This window comes from Cavia porcellus, unplaced genomic scaffold (assembly GCF_034190915.1).
Source record: "Cavia porcellus strain 051 isolate PalLab524CR breed Dunkin Hartley unplaced genomic scaffold, mCavPor4.1 scaffold_18, whole genome shotgun sequence".
Classification (NCBI taxonomy): domain Eukaryota; kingdom Metazoa; phylum Chordata; class Mammalia; order Rodentia; family Caviidae; genus Cavia; species Cavia porcellus.
Window position 1 is genome coordinate 16,073,132 of NW_026947501.1, and position 23,557 is coordinate 16,096,688.

Below are 23,557 nucleotides of genomic sequence, written 5' to 3' on the forward strand. Positions count from 1 at the left end.
CTGTTAGAAAATGAGAAAAACTTGATCTACCTATTTGGAAAATCTCCAACAAAATTTATACAAAATATTTGAGACTATTATCTGCCTAAAATGTTGCCAAATGTTCCAATTTGAACAAACTGAACAAGAAAAAAACACTATGTAGAAAAGGGAGGAAATCAAATATAAATCTCGTTTCCAGGAGAGTACTAAAATTTCATATTCTACATTTTGCACAAATAGGTCTGATTAGTGAATTAGTCCACATTATTTTAAATAATAAACTACTAACATTTTATAAAACAATAATTGCATTGCAGTGTTGTGGAATCATATGAATGTCACCACATAGATAATGACACCAGCACCTTTTAATTTGTACAATTTCATAATTTGAATGAACCTCCTTAAAATTTATGGAAGACTGAAACTTACCAACAGTTATCTGAAGATGTGATTCTCATAATCAGTCTGTGCTTTCCAACCCTTAAACTCACTATTTACTTTTAAGTTTCTAATCTTTGGGGCAAATTAAGATAAACAGATCCTTGACACAAAGTATTGAGGAAGATACGTATATGAGTTCATAGACATCTTAACCATAAAAATCAATTTAACAGTCACTACTAAAAAAAAAAAAAGACTGGCTGGGTTCTAACTCATTAGTGTGAACATTTTTTTTGTTTTTGTTTTTTTGCTGACCTCAAACTCGAAATCCAGCAATACTATTATTCTTTATTCAGAGTGATTTTAGCCTGCTTTGGTTTGTTTAATCTCAACATAAATGAAGATATGGATAATTGGATGTATGTTTAAGTGTATAGGATTGATAACCATATTACTAAGTTTTTGTTGGATAGTTGAACAGAAACGTTTGTAGTCTCGCTGTTTGAATCCCCACTTTGTATGTTTCACTTTTGTATTTTTTTTATCACTTTTGTATCTTGAACAACTATTTGTAGGAGGACAATATGTAATCATCAACTAGTGATTTCTTATTGTTTATTTTTTCTTTGAAAGTATGTATTATTTCTACCCATTTTCTGTTTTGTTTAGTCTTTCTTTAAATAAAATTTTAAAAAAAGAAGAAGAAAAAAGTCCACCAACTCGGACTGGGAACAAAGGCCCAGCTGTGGTTGTCTTCAGGGCATCATATGCCCTTGCCCTGTTCCCAGCATCCATGCAGATTCGAGGTCTTGGGCGCTCTGGGGTGGACGTTCTCATAAACTGTTTTTAGGTTCTATGCATGCATGAGCCTTAATGCGTATTTCTATCCTTTCTATATTAGAGGGAGAAACAAAACAAAGCAAGACAAAACAAAACATATTCCTATAAACACATGAAACAAAAAAGACACATAAATACACTATACAAGTTCTACCATGGTTACTGTGTTGTCTCTTGTTATCTTCAATAGAATTGTCTATATCATCAGACATAGTATAATTGAATACAGCAGTATATAACAATATGAATAAAAACACAACTTTGAAGATAGTGTAAAACTTCAAAAACAGGTAGTAATCAAACCAGAATGGGTATCGCAGTGAATCTTGTCATCTTCAGTATAGTTGCCTATATTCTCAGTTTTTCTGCCATTAGTTGTCTGCTTTTCTTCTTTATTCCACTTTCTGCTCCATTCATTGAGGCCTCTCTGCCACTGTTCCTGGAATGCTGGTACTTTTCTCTCTCTCTAGAATGTCCTTCAGTATTCTCTGTAGAGTTGGATTGGTGGTCGCAAATTCTGCCAGTTTTTCTTTGTCTTGGAAGCATCCTGTTTCTCCATTGATTTCTAGAGACAGTTTTACAGGGTACATCAATCTGGGATGAAAGTTATTTTCTTTCAGGGTTTGGAATACTTCACTCCAAGCTCTTCTTGATTTGATGGTCTGTGTCAAGAAGTCTGCCATGATTTTGATGGGTTTTCCTTTATAGGTAATGTTTCTTTTCTCTGATGGCTTTTAATATTCTGTTGTTATATTGACTTTCTGGGCTCTTGATTATTATATGCCTGGGTGTAGCTCTGTTTTGGTTGTAGGTGGCTGGAGTTCTCTATGCCTCATACATCTAAATGTCATTTTCTTTTCCTATGCTTGGGAACTTTTCCTTAATTATTTCTGTGAATAGCCTTTGTAGTTCTTTTGTTTGTACCCCTGCTTCTTCATTCATATTCTTTATTCTTAAGTTATTAGATCCTCTTGTCATTTTTTAGCCTTTGTATTGTTACTGCTTGTTTCCTTGTTATTTTTAAGAAATTTTTCCTTTCATGATCCCACGATGCAAACCTGTCTTCCAGTTTGAATAATCTATCCTTAGTTTCTTTCAAGCAGTTTTGCCAGCTTTCAATGGAGTGTTTTATTTCCTGGTAATCTCTTTGAATCTGCTTCATGTAGTCTAGGTTTTCTTTATATTTTTCATCAAATGTTTCTCTCCTTTTTTTGTGCTCCTCCATTTTTCTGTGTCTTCTTGAGAAGTGCTTAGCATTTCTTGTATAAATCTGCTTATATCTTGCTTTACTTGATTAAATATTTCACTTTTGAACTTGTCTATGAGAAGATATCTCCTTTATGTCCACTGATGCTGTGTCTGATATTGCATGTTTGCTATCCTCAATCTCTTTTATATTTAACTCTCCTGGATCAATGTTCTCAGTGTTGGGGGCTGGGGAATTTTTCTTGTTGCTTCCTCTTCTCATATTTTTTGTTTCTTCCATACAGGCATATAGAGGAGGTCCCAGTCCCTTTCCTGGTTGGTTACAGTTCTTCTGAAGTGCGCTGGCTAGTGTAAATGTTTTAGTAGTAGAGGAAAGGAAGAAAGTCAACTTTGTCTGGACACACCAGTAAGAACTTTCAGATGCCAGGATTAGGAAACACTTATTCAGTGTTCCCTAAATAAATATGGGAACATATATTCAAGAGTATTTTCAAGAAAGTACATAAATACAAAGACACACTCTTAAATAATGAAATCTGTGTGGTCAGATCATTATTTTTTTTTTTTTTTTTTGCCTTTTGTCTTTTTATCGGTACCAAGGATCGAACTCACGACTGCCTGCTTGCAAGACAGGCGCTTATGCCGCTGAGCTAAATTCCCAGCCCCCAGTCAGATCATTATTTACAAATGATCTGAATCCCTTCCCCAAGCACACTTGATCTGTTAATTTGCATATAAGCATTTAAAGCACATCTCAGTTGGGTGAGCTGGCACACCCTTTTAATCCTAGTGAGCTCAAGGCCAGCCTCATGTTTCAAAGAAACCAAAATTAAATAAAGCACATTCCCTGCACCACTCCCCTAGGAGAAAGTAAACTATGACTCAATCTCCCACCACCGTGTGTGTGTGTGTGTGTGTGTGTGTGTGTGTGTGTGTGTGTGTGTGTGTGTCTCCTTCTCTGTGGGTGGGAGGTGGGAGTGTGGCTCTGGGAATTGAACCTAGGGCCTTTCTGCGATGAGTTCCAACCCCATTCCTTTTTCTTTTTTAAAATGGATGTCTCACTAAATTAATTTCACAGGCTGAGTTGGAATTTTCACTTCTCCCTCAGTCTCCTGAGATTACATGCATGCACCACTGTGTCCAGCTAATCTTTTAAATTATGAAATTATTTTTTCTCCTTCCCATTAGTTAATATCAAGAACGATTTAATTCAGAATTAACCTTTAACTCAAAGAGAAACAATACAACTTCTTCCAATAAACAAATCAATAAATGTGGTAAAGGATCACTTTGTAGAGAAGCTTTTCCAGGGGTCTTAAAATAGCTACACTCAAATTATGTTCTCTCTCCTGGGGCTTCACTGAATGTTATTTCTCCAGTATGTTCCCTAGAATAAAAAGGTCACAACATTGACAAACAATCCATGAGGTTCTTCTGGTTCTGAAAAGTTCCCAAACCTGTTTAGAATTACAAAACCTCCTGTCCTGAGTATTTTGAAATTTAAAACAAATTTCAAACTTTCTTGAGTGTGTGTGTGTGTGTGTGTTAATAATTAGAGCTACAGATTTAGCAATCTTTAAAAACCATTTTTGCATAGCAGGAATCTTGCCTGTTCTTAATCACGTTACTATTAAAAAGGTAAAAATGTCTAAAACTTTGCTTCATCTTGATGCAACGAAATGATAGGACTTCATAAAGAAATTGTTTCATTTTTATTTTTTAAAGCAAGTCTTGAGATGTGTGTCTCATGCCGTCAGTTTTCCAGCGCTGTTTACCGCTGTTACGATTTTTGCTCTTTGCGTGTTTGCATTACAGAAAGAAATCTAGAACAAGCTGCATTAGCACTGCCTCCCACTTGTCCCTACAGGATCGATGCTAAATCTCTTCTCCATAAGTCAACCATAACTAGCTGAGTCGTCGATTAAATGGGAGAGGAAGGATTTTTCACCTTTCAATTACAGAAACCATTCATTGAAAAGAAAAAAACCAGAGCATGAGAAAATCCACCAAAATGACCAAAGTGAATCTGACACCGCGGGCTCTTTTAAAATCCATTTCCATACACACGGATGTCATTCCTCCCATGGCGTGCAGGTAGGGTGTGGATTTCCAGAGTCAGAGGTACTCAAAATTTCAACGGATTCAAAGTTAGCTTTGGAATCTATCCTGGGCTCTTGGAAAGTGCATCCCAAAATCTATCCCCGTGTCTGTGTTCTGGTCAAGCAAGACCTTACTCACTTTGATCAAGAAACTTCCCACTCACCCCTCTCGGTTAATAAAGCCGCTCTACCAAGAGAAAAACAGACTTCCTCTTATCACACCTCTCTTGCACCCAGTTACCCCTCACCTGAAAACCTACCGCCTTACCTTCTCCCAAGCTGAAGGAGCCTGGCATTTAACCCCTTCCGGCTCTCAGAGGGACTGGGGAAGACTAAAGACAACGCACCTATTGCGTCTAGCAATTCTGTTCCCCTAAGAAACGAGAGCTGTAGAACAAAAGTACTCCCCTCCCGAGAGAAATGAGTGGCCTTTCCTGGCTTGTCTGGAGGGAAATCTGAAAAAACGGCCCGGTTTGCAACCTCACACCCCTAGCTACCTTACGAACGCTACAGTGCTTAGGGCTTTACCCCAGCCGGCGCAGTGCAGCGCCTGAGAGGCCTCTGTGGGACTCAGTGTCTAGGACATTGTAGCCGCAACCAGAAATATCGATGAGCCCTTCCCCTCAGATTTAGAACCGAAACTGTAGTCTAGGACCACTAAAAGGAGAGTGTTTCCTCCGGTAAGCTCATAGTATCCGCTCACCCTCTGGCCTCAGCTGGAAAAATACCACACTGAGACCTGCTTCGCAGGAGGGGCTGGTGGAGGGCTCGGTGCTCTTCTTATTACGCCTGGCTCGCGTCGGCCGTGCACCCTGCCCTGAACAGTCCCGGCCGCGGCTTGGAGCCGAGAGGTGGCTGAGATGGCGTCCCAGCCGCCGCCTCCTCCGAAACCCTGGGAGACCCGCCGAATTCTGGGGGCCGGGCCGGGGCCGGGGCCTGGCCCCACTTTCCAGTGAGTTGGGATTCTTGAAGGCGCGAATTGGGCGGGTCAGAGCGGGGACTTGGTGGGAGGCGGTTGAGGCCGTTACCAGGGAAGGCTGTGGCGTCCTGGCTTGAACTGGTTCCCCACCTTGGATCCGGACGGGATGGATCTGAGATCCGGACGCCTACGGAGGGAGTTCATTATGACTCGTTTCTTGTGTGGGAAGTACGGTTCTTCGGGAGCTGCTGGGCGGCTGTCTCGGTGCAAGGGCTTGAAAGAAAAGGGGGCGGATTCTTCCCGGTTTCTGTTTGCGGGACATTGGCAGAACTGCCAGATCCCCATTACACTCGGCCCTGTTACAGTTGAGAGCGTCTGCCTGGTCTGGATAGAGAGCAAAAGTCATTCGTAAAAGCTGTTTACAACTTCTCAAGAAGTTGGTAAAAGCCCAAAAGGTCACTTGTACGCAGTCTCAAACCAATTACACAGCGTGCTTTTCAAGCATAATTCAGCTGATGTTTCTGGCTGAGATTTGGAGAAGTTGCTCTAAAACAGGAACTCTAAATCTGTGCGTGATCTATAAATTGAAAACATTACCTAATTTATTTATTTATTTACTTTGGAGATAAAGTCTCCCAGGGTAATTCAAACTGGCCTCTAACTCATTAGATAGCCCAGACTGGCCTCAAACTCACTGCAGTCCTCCTGCCTCAGCCTCCCTGGTGCTGGAATTACAGGTGTGCACCATGCCCGCTAATAACTACTTAATTTAATGATACATACAAAAGTAGCAAGCTTTAATTATGCTGTTAAGCTGGGGCAGCACTTTCTGCTACCATTTTAATGATTGATTCTGACTCCTCCCTCTAGACTTGGTTGGAAGAGAAAAGGTTTGTATTTCATCTGTTAAAGTTTTGTTTATGTAAAGTTAATCATTTTCTCACGTTTTGACTAGAAATTTTTAAAAACACATACAGACTGGTATAGGGTAAGATAATACCTGTATACTTACCTTAAATAATATTTGCACCCTCCTGTTCTTCTCTCCAGAGGTAACTACTGTCTCTCTTTGGTGTTCAGTGCATCCAATGATGTTTGTGTGCTTTAGAGTTTAAGTGTGTTGTTTTTAATATATAATCTAAAGTTGTAAAACATACTAGATAGTATATTTTTATATACTCACTTTTACTGTTGCCTACTCTGTTACTTAGCTTATCAATTTGCAAAAATATTTACTTATTTTTTAACACAGTCTCACTGCATAGTGCAGGCTGGTCTTGAAAAGCTCTATGTAGCTGAGACAAACTCAAGATCTTGCCTCAGCCTTGTGTGTGCTGCCATACCTAGCTCAAGAGCACTTTGTTATTTATATTTTTATTCATATCATCAGTCGGTAGCTTGTTATCTTCTAAACACTTACGTTCAATTTTTTGTAAAGATATTTTAATTTTATTTCCTGTTCTTTTTGTTTTAGATAAATTGCTTCTACCTAGATCAGAAAAAATTTTCTCTATATTTTTGCAGCACAAGGGATTGAAGCTGTGGCCTCATGCATGCTCTTTCACTGAGCCATATACCCAGCCTTAATTTCTTTAATTTTGAGACAAGTTCTTACCAAGTTGCTCAGTAGACCCTCAAACTTCTGGTCAGCCTTGCTCGTAACTGGGAGCTTCTGTTTTCTTTCGAATGTTCTGGTTTTCTCTTTCAAATCTTTAACTCACCAAGAAGTGACTTTGATGTACCAAAATCAGTGTAAAAGTAGGAAGTTTAATTTTTTTATGTGGATCAGCCTTACAAATCATACCTTTAAACATTGTTTGGGCATCTTTTTTTCCCAGCTTGTCAGTTAAATATGTCAGTATCAGGAAAAGTGTCTGCTATAAGTAACAATATCATACTGTGCCTTGTCCTATAAAGACATTTATTGTTTAGTTAGGAGTAAGGCCAGAGATCTGCTGTCTCAACATTATCATTAAGAAATCTTAAGTTTTTCTTAGCTTCCTTTTTTTTTCAATTTTCTGATGGTTTTAGCTATCCTTGTCTTACTTATGATTCTTTTAAAAAGAACATCTTAAAAAAGAAAAAAACTTTTTTTTCCCCCAATCTGGTTGGTTTCAAGATATTCTTGTTTTTGGTTTTCAGTAATCATACTCTTTTGGGTTTCCATATGTTTTTGTGTATGTTATTTTGTATAGAATTCATAGGGACACTTAAATCTGGGCTTGAAGCTTTTTATTTCAGAAAAATTTAGCCATTGTCCCTTCAAATATTACTTCTGCCTGTCTCATCACACCTTTAAAGTCAGATTACATTTATGTCAATCATGCATGCTACATCCTATAAACAACTAGCCATAGTTTATTTTGTGGGGTTTTCGGGGGAAGTTTTTTATCCATTGGTTGGTTTAGGGGTTTTTTGTTGTTGTTGTTCAGTTTTATTTTTTGTTTTAGAATTCCCATTTGATACTGCTTTATGATTCCTATTCTCTCCTGAAAAGAAATCTCAAATTTCTTTTCTTTTTTTTTTTTTTTTTTTTTTTAATCGGTTCCAGGGATCGAACTCACGACTGCGCACTTGCAAGGCAGGCACTTATGCCACTGAGCTAAATCCCCAGCCCTCAAATTTCTTTTTTAATAGTAAGCATAGTTTTTGTGGTTTTTTTGGTCTTTTTTTTTTTTTTTTTTTTTTTAATCGGTACCAGGGATCGAACTCATGACTGCCTGCTCGCAAGGCAGGCGCTTATGCCGCTGAGCTAAATCCCCAGCCCCGTAAGCATTGTTTTTTATAGTGTCTAATACCTACATGTTCTAAATGCTCTGTCAAACTCTTTGTGTTGTCTGATAGTGCTTTTTTTGTTAAAACATGTAATTTTGTCATCATAGAAATCCAGTTTTTTTTAATGGGAGCTGGACATTGTAATTTGAACCCTAGGTAGGTATCTTTCCTTCAGAGACTTTTACTTTTGATCAGCACCACAGGACCCTAGCAATCTAGGATTACTTTAATCCATTCAAGGATTGAGCTGATTTGAAGTTGTTCTTATCAGGGCTAGTCTCTTTCTTGTTAACCTTTTCATTCTTATTTCTAGCATATGGCCGTTTGAGTTCCCAGCCTAAGGTGCCATGCTTCTGTAGTCCTCTCCACAGTTCAGAACTCTAGCTTTTCTTCTTAGCCCAGGGAGGTGTTAAATGCTCTGCCCTCTTTCTCATCCTGTCAGTCATCTCTTCCTGAATTGGTCCTAAAGAAACACTGCAAAATGTGGAACTGATTCTTTTTCCCTCCTAGATCTTGACTCTAAAATTGCTTAATAGTAGGTGTGGTACGTGCCTGTAATCCCAGCACCAGGTTGAGACAGGAGGATCCTGAGGCAGGAGGATACCTGAGAGTTCAAGGCCAGCCTAGGCCGCATAATAAGTTCAGGCCAGCCTGAACTACATGGCAAAACACTGTCTCAAAAATAAAATAAAATAAAGTAGAATTGCTAGCCAGGCATGGTGACACATACTTGTAATCCCAATACTCAGGAGGCTGAGGCAGGAGGATCCTGAAGCAGGAGAATTGCCACACGTTTGAAACCAGCCTGAGCCACACAGAGAGTTCAAGAAGTACCTGAACTACGTGGTGAAACCTTGTCTAAAATAACTAAAGGAAAAAATTGCTTAGAGCCTTGCTCTCTGATGCTTTATTTTTTTCTCTAATGCTTTAAACATATTTCTAAGTTTTTTCTTGGTTTCCAAGGTGTTATCCATTGAAGGGATAGTCTGATTCTCTAGACTACTGCCATTACTTAAAGTAAAATTCCCAAATTCTGTTTTTCCTCTCTGCTCCTTAGTGTACAGCAACAATTTTCTTCTTGTCTTGCAGTTGCAGGATAGTTCCTGTGCCTGTGAGCATCATGTCTAAGATTTCTAATGGATTTTTTTCACATTTATAGGTTTTATGTCATGTGGCTTTTTCACAAATGACATTGCTTTGTTCATCTATTTGATAATTTTAAACCTCTAGATGTTTGCTTATATGAAATTAGTTTTTCCTTCATTGAGTTTTTATTGTTGATTGTGGTTTTGGTTTTGGTGGGTTTTTTGGTTTTTTGTTGTTGCTGTTGTTGTTGTTTGGAGTTTTTTGTTGTTGTTGTTGTTTTTGGTATACAGATTGAACTCATGACCTCATGTTTGCCAAGCAGGCACATATGCCACTGAGCTAAATCCCCCTCTCTCGGCCCTATTGTTGGTGTTTGTTGGCCTGGTTACTTAGTGTTTTTACTCCATGTCTGTGGCATTTTCGATAAGCTCATTTTGAGGAAGAATTTTAGAGGTGTTTTCTCTCCTTCCACATTTCGCTGTCTCACACTCTGTCTCTGTCTCTCTGTCTCTCTCACTAACAGGTTTTGTGTTGCCTCTGTCTGTCCCATTTGCACCCACTCTCATGTAGGAATTAGGTATGAAAACTGGGCTAATTAAGGATGTCACAGATCACCACCAAGTTAATAGCAGTGAACTTATTTTGGTACCCAGGCTTAAGACCATATCAGAGTCTCCCCTTAAGTCTGTAAGTTTATAAAAATCTGTTGACAGCAAATTTTATAATCTCTATTTAGGAATTAAAGTAGCATTGCCTAATTCCCAACCTCAGAAAGACTAATTCTATTTGTTTCTGTTATTTTCTAATATTAGTAAACCTAGTTTTAGCCTTCTTTCCTATTTACATTTCTTTTTAGTTTCTGTTCCACAAAAGTTTATTTTGTGTTAAATCTAGATACATCTGTTTTTCTGTCTTGTTTATTATTGCTTCTAATTAGGAGCAGAACTGGTTCATCAAAGCCTGAATGTACTACACTATTTGGCAGTCTCTTGACACTCTTGTAAACTTTGCTAAAATTAAAATACTGGGTTCAAGAAAAGAAAAAAATTAAGACTTCTGGTAACTTGTCTGCAACATTATCATCCGAGATAAATTTAAAACTTTAGCCTAAATTAGAAAATTATCGTTTCACAGTTATATGTGTAATACTAGGTAGAGATCATGAACGAATGTTAAACCATGAGCTGAACAAAATAAAATAATTAATTGTAGGGGACTGGAGTGTCATCCCACACATCAGAGGTCCCAAACCCCTTGTTAGGAACCAGGCCATATGGCAGTGTTATAGTTTTTGTCTAAATGTCCCCCCAAAGCCTCATGTAGTCATGGGAGGGGGGTCAGCTTTTCAGGGGTGAATGAAATCTAGATTTTGTGATTGATTCATGGTCCAATGTTGGAATTGCTACATCTGCCCAAGCCATATAGCCTTGCACGTAACATAAGGGACAGGAAGAGGCTTATCCCTTTCCCTTCTCTTCCTGCTTTTGCTATCTTCCACTGCCATGAACTGTTGTCCCTGTACTATGTGCCCCTCTGTATTGGAGCCAGCTGATTGTGGACTAAAACCTCTATAAACTTGAACTCATAACAATCTTCCTGCCTCAACCTCCTAAGTGCTAGGATTACAGGTGTGTGCCACTACACCTAGCCCAGATATTTTCACATGGCCAGGAAGCACATGAAAAGATTCTCAGCATTAGCCATCAGAGAAATGCAAGTGAAAGCATAGTGAGAGATCCACATCTTACTCACTAGATTGGCTGTAATAAAAAATAACAAGTGTTGGCTGGGTATTTAGCTCAGTGGCTCCAAGTGTCTGCCTCGCAAGCATAAGGTCATGAGTTTGATCCCTGGTACCAAAAAAAAAAAAAAAAGATTTTCAAAAAAATAATCAGTGTTGGCAAGGATGTAGAGAAACTGGAACTTTCACACAGTAGTGGTAGGAATATAAAACAGTGCAGTTACTTTGGAAAATAATTTGACAATTCCTTTAAATGTTAAACATGTATTTACCTTGTGATGCGGCAGTTTACTCCTAGGTATATACCCAGGAAATATGAAAACACGTGTCTGCACAAATCTTGTATACAAATATTCACAGTGGCATTACTCATGACAGCCAAAATGTAGAAATAGCACCGATGTCCCTCAACAGATACATGTGGATAAATATGATTAGCCAATAAAAAGTAATAAAATGCAAGTTATGTATCCAAAGTCCAGAAGTTTTGAGCACCAACATGACGTCACAGTGGGAAATTCTACCCTTGACCTTATTAGTTTTTGTTGCTAGGATAAATTACCTGACACTTGAAACTTAAAGGAGGAAAGGATTATTATGGTTCACAGATATAGAAGTTTCCATCCAATGTCAGCTGGCTTCCAGGCAGAAACATCATGGCCTAAGGCTGTAGTGGAATAAGTGGCCAACCTAGTGGCAAACAGGTTGGAGGGGGTCACAAGGGAAGAGCCAGAGAGAAAGGGGCCAGAGACCAAATACAGTTGCTAAGGTCACGTCCATGTGACCCATCCAAACACACCTAGAAATGTGCTTTACTAATCTCCTAGATATCTGTCAAGCCAGTCAAGATAACATTCAAGTTTAACTATCACATGTCCACTCCTTGTTAACGCAACACCCTACACATCTCTTTAAACCATATAGGCAATAACGTCAAAACTCTACCTAATATGATGTACCTATCGGGCATACAATCACAAGTGCTCTAATTCTTTTCCCAAAATCACAGTAATCCCAGCATCACTTAAATCCAGGGCTGGGATATAGCTCAGCAGCACAGCACCCACCTGACAAGCACAAGATCCTGAGTTTGATTCCTGGTACAAAGACAAGTTTTAAATCCGAAATCTTCTCTGAGACTCAAGGAAAACAACTGTGAACCCTTGTAAAATTAAAAAAGCAAATATTCCCAAGATACAGTAAGCTAGGGTCAGCATTCCAATTCAAAAAGGAAAGAATGGGAGAATTGAAAGGAATTAAACTAAAGTAAAACCAAAACTCAGCAAAATCAACATTAATTCCTGTGGTTCCATGTTTGGCATCTAGGGCCCATAGTGGTCAGATGTGAGTTCTAGAGGAGTGTGTGTGTGTGTGTGTGTGTGTCTGTCTGTCTGTCTGTCTGTCTCTCTCTCTCTCTCTCTCTCTCTCTCTCTCTCTTTCTCTCTTGGGTTGACTCCATTTACCACTTACAGCTTTTCTTGACAGACATTTCACATTGCTGACATCTTCAACTTTATATCTACAGTCTTGTCTGTTACTTTTTTACTGGTTGCTGAGACAAAATACCTGACACCCAAAGTTAAGGAAGGAAAGGTTTATTTCTTACAGTTCTTGGAGGCTTCAGTCCATACTCAGTTGGCTCCAAGGCAGGGTAGCATGGCAGGGCAGCCATTCATGGCCGCTGCAGACACCAAGGTGCAAAACAGTAAGAGAGAGTGACACACACCTTCTTCCCGCCATTACATCGCATCCTGGCTCCACCCTCAGGCAGGTGTAGTACTCACAACGCCAATCTGAGCATTAGACAATGAACCAATCACAAATGTTAGATTTGGTGAGTCCATAATAGCATGAGGCTTGGGGGCCACTGACCTAAACCATGACAAGTCTCCATTACAGCTTAGGCCTCCCTTCCATAGCTTTATCCATCCCTCTTTCAGGGGCTGCTGTAAGAACTTTAATTCCATCACATGTTGCCTGTCCTCTCAGGCCTTCCTATGAAGTCTGGGTGGAAGTTTCCACAACCCTATAAGTCGTATATTCTGCATCCCTGTAAAACCAGCATCACATAGATGTTATCATGGTCTGCCACCAACTCAAGCAGGAGCCAGGTCCCCTTGAATGATAGTTGCAGTGGCTTCTCAGTAACTGGACAGCTGAGTACAGTGAAATAAATTCTAGGGGAACAATTTAATAGGGAGCTTTATAGGAGCAGGTACCCTACCCCCTTTTTCTCAAAGCAGTCTGTCAAAGGATTGTACACTTTTATACCCCTTTGCCTCTGATTTGAATGGTCTGGCTAATTCCTTATATGCCCTCAAGGCATCTTTCTCTTTGTCTTAGAGTTCTTGGTTGTTTCTCCTCTTTCCTCTTCCCCTTTCCTTCTTCCTCTATCCTCCTTTTTGACAGGGTTTCTCTGGGTAGTACAGACCTGCTTTGGCTTTGAACTCAGTATGTAACCCAAACTGGCTTCAAAATCATGATAATCCAGCCTTTTAAGTGCTGATATTACAGGTGTAATCCACAGCACCTGACATTTGGCTTCTTTTTAGTGGTACTAATCTCTTCAACAGTCATTACCTTCTCTTATGGCCAAACTGCAAGTTTATCAAATATTTGCTTTGCTATTTGCTGTCAATCTTCACTATACATCTGGCTAAAGCAACTAGCTATACCCATGCTACACCCGTGGACATTGAGCCACCTTGAAATTTTCACCCCCAGGTAACGTCTGTCACCTTTAAACACAGCCTCACAAAATCCTAGGGCATGGACTGTACAAAAACAAGTTACTTGCTAAAATGTAGCACAATTGACTTCTAGTCCAGTTGCCAATAGAAAACTCATTTCCATCTGAAACCTCATCAGCTTAGTCATTAGTGTCTGCATTCCTATCAGCAGTTAGGTCTTCTGAGCTCCTTCTAGAATCATGCTCTGGTTACAGCATTTTAGAACTTCTCTAGCACACATTTCTGTGTGTTTCCCCACTTTAAATTAGTTCCAGAGGCTTCTGAACTACTTTGTTGGTCAGGTGTGATCACTACAGTGGCCCCTATCCTGGCACATACCAGTTTTCTGTAATAGTCAACTTTGTGTTACTGGGACAAAATACGTAACACCCACAACTTAAAAGAAGGAGTAAGTTATTTTGGCTCACAGATTCAGATCCAGTCCGGTGTCACCTGGCTCCCAGCCAGAAGCATCGTGACCAAAAAACAGAGAGGAAGGGGCCAAATACCCCCCATGACTACCCAGAAACACCCAAAAGTGTAGTTTACTGATCTCCTATGTGTTTCAAGCCAATCTGACAAGATAAACCATCACAGACTTCCTGTGATAGTTTAAAAACAGAGTACACTACAAACATTATACAGAATTGTAATTAATCTTGAGACAATGAGTAAGTGTCTTTAAAAAGAACCTATAACTTGAATATAATGTTAAAAGAATGCCAACATGAGTAAACTACATAACAGGTGGGTATTGGAGTACTGGGTATCAGAGACAAATCCGTACAGTAGTCCTCTTCTTCACCGTCAACGATACACTGCAAAACCACAATGGATCCCTGAACCCACTAATAGTACTGAACCCCATTATCAACAGTTTTTTTTCTACATACTACCTACGATAAAGTCAAATTTTAAAATTAAACACAGTAAGCAATAACAATAACATAATGTACTACGATATGATTGTGGTCTGTTTCTCTCTCAAAATATCTTACACTACTGTGGTAACCACAGTTGGCTGTGAGTAACAAACCATGGAAAGCAGAGTCGCAGAATCAGATATGGATGACTGTCCTACAACATCTTTAGTAGGATCTGTCATAACAGTAGACATACAATAGATCTTTAATAGTTACTTGGAATTGTTTATTACACTTGATCTTAGCCAAAAGGCCAAAAAACAAAGAGTTGGGTTAGTTATGCACTTAAATAACTATTTTAAATTTGTTTTGTTTTAGATCTGCTGACTTGGGCCCTACTTTATTGACGAGACCTGGACAACCAACCCTTACCAGAGTGCCCCCACCCATCCTTCCAAGGCCATCACAACAGACAGGAAGCAGCAATTTGAACACTTTCAGACCTGCTTACAGTTCATTTTCTTCTGGATATGGCTCCTATGGAAGTTCATTTTATGGAAGCTATAGCCCTTACAGTTATGGGTATAATGGTTTGGGCTATAACCGCCTCCGTATAGATGATCTTCCTCCTAGCAGATTTGTTCAGCAAGCTGAAGAGAGCAGCAGGGGTGCATTTCAGTCGATTGAAAGTATTGTACATGCATTTGCCTCTGTCAGTATGATGATGGATGCTACCTTTTCCGCTGTCTATAACAGTTTCAGGGCTGTACTGGATGTAGCAAATCACTTCTCTCGACTAAAAATACACTTTACAAAGGTATTTTCAGCTTTTGCATTAGTTAGGACTATAAGATATCTATATAGACGGTTACAACGGATGATGGGTTTAAGAAGAGGCTCTGAGAATGAGGACCTGTGGGCAGAAAGTGAAGGAACTGTGGCTTGCCTTGGTGCTGAGGACCAAGCAGCTAACTCAGCAAAATCCTGGCCAATATTCTTGTTCTTTGCTGTTATCCTTGGAGGTCCTTATCTCATCTGGAAACTGCTGTCTACTTACAGTGATGAAGTACCAGGTAAGAAGAGGAGAACTAGTTTAGAAGTCATGTAACAACTTGAAATTTCAAAATAGATTTGTTAAATTCGCATCTTTATACTCTTTATTTACTATCTTCATCCAGTTTTATTTTGTTAAGCACTTAAAACTAGGAGAAGAGAATGTAGCAAAGATGAGCTTGTTGATTTATGTGTTATTTGTTCAGTCTAACTGTACACATTACCTAACCACTATCTCTGGTATACTGAATTTGGTACTGTAGAGGATACAAAGATACATGAATAGAGGATAATCCCCATTTTCTAAAACTGGTTGGAAGGAAGTAGTTCAGACACATATAGTATATGAGTAATTAAAATGAGGCAGAAAGGCCAGTAAGGGTTAAAATAGTTGGGAAGAGACATAAGGTTTCTAAAGTCTTTTTTCTTACAGTACAATGTGCTGGATATTTTGTGCATTTTAATCTCGTGTAATTGTTTCAGTAACCCAGAGAGATAAGAATTAGCCTTATTTTGCAAGAAAACTGAGGTTCATTCTCTAAGGTTCATTGATTTGTCCAAAGTCAGTATCTTTAATAAGCATCAGAAACATGTTAACTTCATAGCATTGTCAACTTCTACAGAGAACTACAAAAGTGCAACTCACATTTTTGTCAATGGTATCGAGGAAGAAATGGCATCTGAGTTAGCTGTTGGGAAATAGGAACATTTTATCAGAAAAAAAGCTGAGGATGTAGCTCAGTGTAGTACACTCAATTGCATAGCATCATGAGGCCCTAAATTTGAGTGTCCAGGACTATGAAAAAAGGAAGAGACTTTCAGGCAGATGAAATAGCTTGAACAAAGTATGGGGGTGGGGGGGATTTGTTTAGCATTTGTCCTATAGTACTAAATAGAAGGACAGTAAGAAAAAGGGCTAAAAATTAGGTGGAAGATCTTAATTTCCATTATGAGACTTAATTTTCATTTAGTAAGGAATGAATGTCTTTTGTGTTTTTTTAAAGCGCACTGTGAGATATAAATAATAATGCTCTGAAGACTTCAGTCCGGCAGGTAGAACAATAGCTTATTGGTAGACCACTCACTTAGCATGCTCAAGGCCATACTCATGATTCCCAGCTCCAGACAACAGTCAAAAAAGAAAAAATGTTGGGCCAGTAATACAGCTCAGTGGCACAGCACCTGTCTAGCAAATACAAGGTCCTGAGTTTGATTCCCAGTACCAAAAAGTACATTTTAAAAAAAGTAAAGTTTAGTATATTTGAAGTGTTTGTTGTATGTCAGTGGAGATTAAAACAAGTTGCAATTAGATGGTGAGATTTATAAAAGGTTTAGATTTTCTCCTTTGTATTCATAATACCTAATCTTTTTGATTCATAGAAGATGCTTAATATTTCTTAATTTAGGGACATCAGTTCCATTACTCTTACATTAGGCTGATGAGAAATAATGAAGGTCCAAATGAGAATGTGAGAAGCAGGAATGATATAATAGATTCATTGAATGTAGTCACTGGTTAAATGTGATACATAAAGGGAAAAAGAATCAAAATGCCCTTAGCTTTTACACTTGGGCTAATCAAAGGATGTTTCCTTCATTAATTCAATCAGTGTTTGTTCAGTGTCTAATATATGCTAGATGCAGTTCTCTAAGAGGGATCTAGTGGTAAATAAAACATTTTTATAATTCTGTCCTGTGGCAATCTAATGGTGGGATACAGTTTTAAAGAAAAGTAAACTATATAGTAATTCAGAACGTAATATGAGCTATAGGAAGAAAAAAATCAAGAAATGCTTTTTAATGGTTTAAAAAGAAAATTTAAAAATGGATACATCATCACAGCAAATTTCCTTACTATTATAAAACAGAAAATGAGAACCAGGCATGGTGACACACACCTGTAAATTCAGCACTCAGCACTGAGGCAGGAAGATTGCCAAGTTCCACACTAGTTTGGTGGTGCATGTCTTGTCTTCCCACCTCAGCACTTGGGAAGCTGAGGCAGGAGAACTGCCACGAGTGAGGCCAGCTCAAGATACCTAGTGAGTTTGAGATTGCACTGAACTACATAGTGAGCCCCCCTGTCAAAAAAATGGGTGGGAAGGGGCTGGGGATTTAGCTCAGCGGCATAAGTGCCTGCCTTGCAAGCAGGTGGTTGTGAGTTCGATCCCCAATACCGATAAAAAGAAAGAACAAAAAAATGGGTGGAAATGAAGCTGCAACCAAAATGCATGTGTATCTAATATATGGGCAATAACTAGTGGAATGTCTGCCTTTTTGTTTTTCAAGTTTTAGTAACCTTGTCTTAATTCTTAATTTCACTTACAGACAACACCAACTGGGCAAGTGGTGAGGATGACCACGTAGTTGCTAGAGCAGAATATGATTTCACTGCAATGTCTGAAGAAGAAATTTCATTCCATGCTGGTGATATGCTAAACTTAGCTCTCAAAGGTAATAAATTACGAATAAATTGAAATCATCTCTAATATTTATAGATTTTTAATATTAAAAACTACAGCAAAGCATTTTGTTCATTGCTAATGTGGAGGCAGTTAACTAAAATGTCTATGTCAGCTTAGATCTTCCAAATCTAAGGCAGTCAGAGAAACCTCAAAAGAATAATTTCAATAATATTTTGCTGAGATAGGAAAGATTTCTATTATTTTCTCTTCTAAAGTCAACACACTTGAATTTCAAACTCTGTTAATCCCCACACAAAAACATGGAATAATAAATGTAACAAATCCAAGGGAATGCTGAATACCAGCTGTAGAAAACTGCATTATGAGTATTTTTAAAAGTATTGTCATGAAGTATTAGAGAACTTTAGAAATTTATGTACCTCTCGGATTTATTTTTGGACCAGGTCACTAATAGTTCTGAATGGCCCACAAACAAAATGACCTTTCCATTCATCTTTCTCCTTTAAGGATGACAAGGAGTTGTAGAGGGGTGGTTTGGTTTGGTTTGGGTTGGGTTGGATTGGGGTTTTGGGGTTTTGGGTGTTTTGTCTGCTTAAGACCAGGGTTTCACGATGTGCAGTTAGGCTGTCCTTGAGCTCAGGCTATATCCCCGGCTGCCCTCTAATTCACACTGATCTACTGCCAAGTGCTAAGATTGCACCACAAGTGGCTGATTTTTGTTTCTTAAAATTTTGTGTGTTTGTGGAAATACACGTTGCAGAAAGTCCCAAATATTATCGTACTCCCATTTTGCACATGTGGAAACTGCGACTCACAGTGGAGTAAGGTGTCCAGTTTCGCAAAGCTAAGATACGGTAGAATTGGTTTGTTTAACTTCAGAGCCTGTGCTTTTAACCACTTTGGCTAACTTTTCCATAAAAATAGCTGTTAATGGCAACTTCAGTGTCTCGCTGGTGTTAGTTCTCTTTTTGCACAGCACAAAAATACCTTGAGTCATTTGAATAGTTTAGAACACATTGCTAAAACTCTGCCTCATCCTTTCATGTATAAAACCAAGACTTCTAAGTATTATATTTGTGTCTTCCAATGAATATAACAATTTACTGTTTTGGATCTCAAATGAAGGGTTTATTTTTAAGGTGTGTTAGAGATGGGAACAACACTGATAATTATTTTCCAGTTAATCTAAAGGATAAAGCCAAAACTGGGCCTGGGTGTGGTGACACGTGGCTATGCCAGCACTTGGGAGACTGAGGCAGAAGAATCTGGGCCAGCCTTGAATACTAGTCTGAACTGAATAGTGAGCCCCTGTCTGAAACAAAAAACTTAAAAGTTAAAAAAAAAAAAAGAATAAAACCAAGTAGGGTTTCTTTCAATTACATTGTATTTCAGAATGAAATTTATATCTCATTATTCTTCAGCTATATTAGTGTCTTTTAACGCCTTGGCTTTACGCCTTTGCTGTCCTCCTTCACATAAAGAAAGTATGTTTGAACATTGAAAACAACATGAGCTGCAGACATGGTTAATTTGTGTTACTTAAGTGGAAGAGTCTTATTAAGTATTAAAGATTAATTTAAAATGTTAATCCAAAAATTGTGAGTTTAGCAACTTTTTAAAGATAAGGATAAAGCCAAGCATGATGGCTCATACCTGTAATCCTAGTAGTCGATAGGCTGAAGCAGGAGGATCATTGTGAGTTTGAGGCCAGCCTGGGTTACAAAGTAAGTTCAAGACCAGCTTGAACTGCAAAATGAGACCCTGTCAGAAAAAGACAATAAATAAAGATAAGGATAAAAATAGATGGAGAAGTGCCATATGGAATTGAATATACAACTATTACTAAATAATTTTCTTATTTTAAGCTTAGACTATTGCCTTTAACTTTTTGTATTTTAGCTAGAGATAATTGGAGTCTTCAAGATTTTGCCCATCTTGAGTTAAAATTAATAGTATCAGTTTTCAGGATTGTTTCTCAAAATAATATGAAATGAATTTTATATTTTGACCAAGTATGTAAAGAGAGCTGACTTTCCTCCTAAGTGCTGGGATTACAGGCATGATGGCACATGCTCTAACCCTAGCACTCTGAGAGGCTAAGGCAAAAAGGATGGCAAATTCAAGCCCAGACTGGACAGTGTAGCAACTTAGCAAGATCCTGTTTAAAAATTAAAAATTAAAAAAGGAACCAGACATGATGCCACACACCTGTAATCCCACCACTTAGGAGGCTAAAGCAGGAGGGTCTCCATGAATTTGAGGCCAGCCTGAACTATAAAGCAAGACCTGTCTCAAAAACAACAACAAACAAAAACAAAAATTATTAAAGTTTGGGGAGGGCCAGGGGCTTAGCTCAGCAGCACAAGTGCCTGCCTGGCAAGCACAAAGTCGTAAATTGGATCCCTGGTACCAAAAAAATAAATAAAGTTTAGGGATATAGCCCGGTGTGAAGGCCCTGGATTCAATCACATACACATATGAACTGACTGCAAATTGACTCTTTTATCCTTTAAATATTTTATTTATTTATGTATATATATATATATATTTGTTTATATATGCTTAAAAGCTAGGTATGGTGCTATGCCTGTAACACCAGCTACTTGTATGACTGAAAAGCATTGCTTGACCCCAGAAATCCAAGACCAACCTGGGCAATGTAAGAAAAATGTATCTCTTTAAAACAAAAAAGATTATACTTATTTTCTATACTTGCCCAAAATTATTATTGAGAAGGAATGAAATAATCATTTCTTAAATTCCAATTTAAAATATGAAACGTATGATGTCAATATTCAGCTTATGAAGGATGGAATCTCCATACCAAATGAATGAACCAACTATTATAAACTTTATGTTCTTCAGGATAGAAAAAACTTAAAAATATAAGTTATCAGAGTAGATCTGAAGCCAAGCTTGGTGGTACCTACCTGTAATCCCAGTTACTGAGGAGGCTGAGGCAGGATGACCACTTGAGCCTATTAACTGAAGACCAGCCTAGGCAACAGAGTAAGACTCTTTTTTTTGTTTGTTTGTTTTTGGGTTGGGTTTGGTTTGGTTTGGTTTTTTGAGACAGAGTCTTGCCATCTAGTTCAGTCTGGCCTTGAACTCACTGTGAACCAGGCTGACCTCAAATTTGCAGTGATCCTCCTGCTCCAGCCTCTTCCGTGCTAGAATTACAGATGTGTGCCACCACGCCCAGCAGACATAGGACTGTTAAGCCTACCTAGCATATTCAATATACATGCATGTCTGTTTGTTCATTTATTTTATTAAAGTATAACAGATGTTACATGATGTATTTTATCATTAATGTTCTGGTGGACCTCCAAAGTGTGTTATAATTACAAGACTGTCTTTTTTTTTTCCCATCAGAACAGCAACCCAAAGTTCGTGGTTGGCTTCTGGCCAGTCTTGATGGTCAGACAACAGGACTTATACCTGCAAATTATGTTAAGATTCTTGGTAAAAGAAGAGGTAGAAAAACAGTGGAAGCAAGTAAAATATCCAAGCAGCAACAATCTTTTACCAACTCAACACTAAATAAAGGAGCCACAGCTGCTGACTCTTTGGATGAACAGGAAGCTGCTTTTGAATCTGTTTTTGTTGAAACTAAGGTTCCAGGTGCACCTGATTCCACAGGGAAAAGTGGAGATAAACAAGATCTCTGATATCTTTGATTTTTGTGGGCAGTTGAACAATATTTGAGTACTTTTTAAATTATTTCATACAAAGAAAATAACCTGCAATTTAGTAAAAAAAATTTTGTTATTGGCTATTTCAGGCATTTTGCTGCTAGAAATTATTAAAAGTTATACATTAGTATATTGGCCTAGTAACCTGGTCACATTTATAATGTGTTGGACCATGAGGACATTAGTTTCGCCTAGCTTTAAGATTATGGAGATTGCTATCATTTTCACATATTTAAATCCCTTGGTTTATTGGAAGAAAAATATTTAATGAACTATATAGAATATATGGTTTGCTACAGGAGGGATCATTAATGATTCTTAAAGTTCTAGATTGACTTGAAAGCCTCAGAAATTGACTGATAACAAATGTTTATGAGAACAAGCACAAATGCAAAATTTTTACAACCTTAAACTGAATAATAAAATTTTTGTGACCTATATGATGTCCAGTGTTGGGTTTACTTTAGGTAGCAATGTTTTCACCCACAAACAGTTAATACTATTATCTTTTATTTTTAAATTTTTGTCTTGAAAAAATCACTAGAAACATTGCAAGGGAGATGGTTCTAGAATGATAGAAGTATACCTATTTTACAACATGACTAGTTTTTGTACTGAATTAATCAGAATACATGAAAAAAATTTTTTCTTCCACCTAAAACATCCTTTGACTTTTTACTTACTGTTATAACCAGTTCTAACAATAATGATTTTTAATCTTTTCATAGATTTCTCTGCTGTTACCTAGTAAAATTACTTTTTTGAATCCTATATTCAGGCTGTTCTTAAACATGTATTGCATTGGATACAACTTTTTTTTTTTTTTTTTGGTACTGAGGATCAAACTCAGGACCTTGCACCTGCCAAGTGAGTGCTTATGCCACTGAGCTAAATCCCCAGCCTCACATTTCTTTTAATTTTTAGTACTGAAATTCCAAATGCTGATTCCCTTAAAATATGATAATTGCTACTTAACTAGACTTGTTTTGTGCTAATGATTTTAAATTCAGCTAAATTTTAGTACACTGAATACTCCCCACAAGATTGGAAGATTTATATACTTGCTGTAGTTATACTGAAGATCATTGCTCTCACTAATATAGTTTGCAAAAAAATTTTAAGAGATTATTGAAAGCTGAACTTTTTATTTAGACTGATTTATTTTTTATCTTTCATATAGGTTTATGTTTATCAAATAAGTAATTGTAGAATTCAGACTAAACAGTATCTGGCCAAATATAAACCCAGCATAAAATATTATTAATAAAATCATATTGGGAAGTCCTTCCTTAAAATACAACCAAATAAGCAAAAATCATTTACAATAGGAACCTTGACCTTGTACAGAAAAGTACAGTAAAGTGATTTATCTTAGTCCTATTTTTCTAACACCTAGGTTTTAGCCCTCAAGGCAGTTTCTCATTCCTATTTGTGTTTTGCAGTTAAAAATTCTCCTTCAGTCTGTCAGAGAAGACTTTATGGGAGACCTATTCTTGGAACAAGTTTATGATAAATAACTTACTGTATTTGATCTTGAAACACATAAATGGAATGCTAGAAGTAGAAGAAAAATGTTGGGTCAGCAGTATTTAGTTTTAAAAGTAATTAAGATAGAATTTGTGACTGTTATGTTCAGGGAAAAAACAAAAATGAAAACACAGTTCCACATGTTTGGTTAAGTATAATATAGTTAAGTAACTATATGTGGTTGAAAATTCTTTTTATATTAAAATTGTAGACAATTTAGACTAGAATAAAC

The 23,557-nt window shown here is 37.8% G+C and overlaps 2 protein-coding genes across 4 annotated transcripts in view; one reads left to right on the forward strand and one right to left on the reverse strand.

The window, feature by feature from the left end:
* Pus10 (pseudouridine synthase 10) overlaps positions 1-5,723 on the reverse strand; it is an 83,215-nt gene extending 77,492 nt beyond the window's left edge. For 2 of the 3 annotated variants that reach the window (XM_063229465.1, XM_063229464.1), the window contains exon 1: positions 4,780-5,199. In XM_063229465.1, the coding sequence (XP_063085535.1) occupies positions 4,780-4,807 (28 nt within the window). In that variant the 5' untranslated portion in view covers positions 4,808-5,199. Of the gene's footprint in view, positions 1-4,779; positions 5,200-5,580 lie in introns of those variants that run through there. The other variant, XM_063229466.1, reaches the window with a different exon arrangement.
* Positions 5,297-22,236, forward strand: Pex13 (peroxisomal biogenesis factor 13). Its single transcript, XM_003467512.5, has 4 exons — positions 5,297-5,463; positions 15,003-15,697; positions 18,006-18,131; positions 21,479-22,236. The coding sequence occupies exons 1-4, from the start codon at positions 5,372-5,374 to the stop codon at positions 21,772-21,774; spliced, it is 1,209 nt and encodes a 402-aa protein (XP_003467560.1). The 5' UTR covers positions 5,297-5,371; the 3' UTR covers positions 21,775-22,236.
* The last annotated feature ends 1,321 nt before the right edge of the window (positions 22,237-23,557 follow it).

What these genes read in the sequence shown, in the direction of transcription:
- Pex13 (XM_003467512.5), top strand. Translation starts at nt 5,372, where the DNA reads ATGGCGTCCCAGCCGCCGCCTCCTCCGAAACCCTGGGAGACCCGCCGA. An exon ending in GGGCCTGGCCCCACTTTCCA is followed by an intron (nt 5,464 to 15,002) that starts GTGAGTTGGGAT and finishes GTTTTGTTTTAG; the next exon opens with ATCTGCTGACTTGGGCCCTA. An exon ending in TTACAGTGATGAAGTACCAG is followed by an intron (nt 15,698 to 18,005) that starts GTAAGAAGAGGA and finishes TTTCACTTACAG; the next exon opens with ACAACACCAACTGGGCAAGT.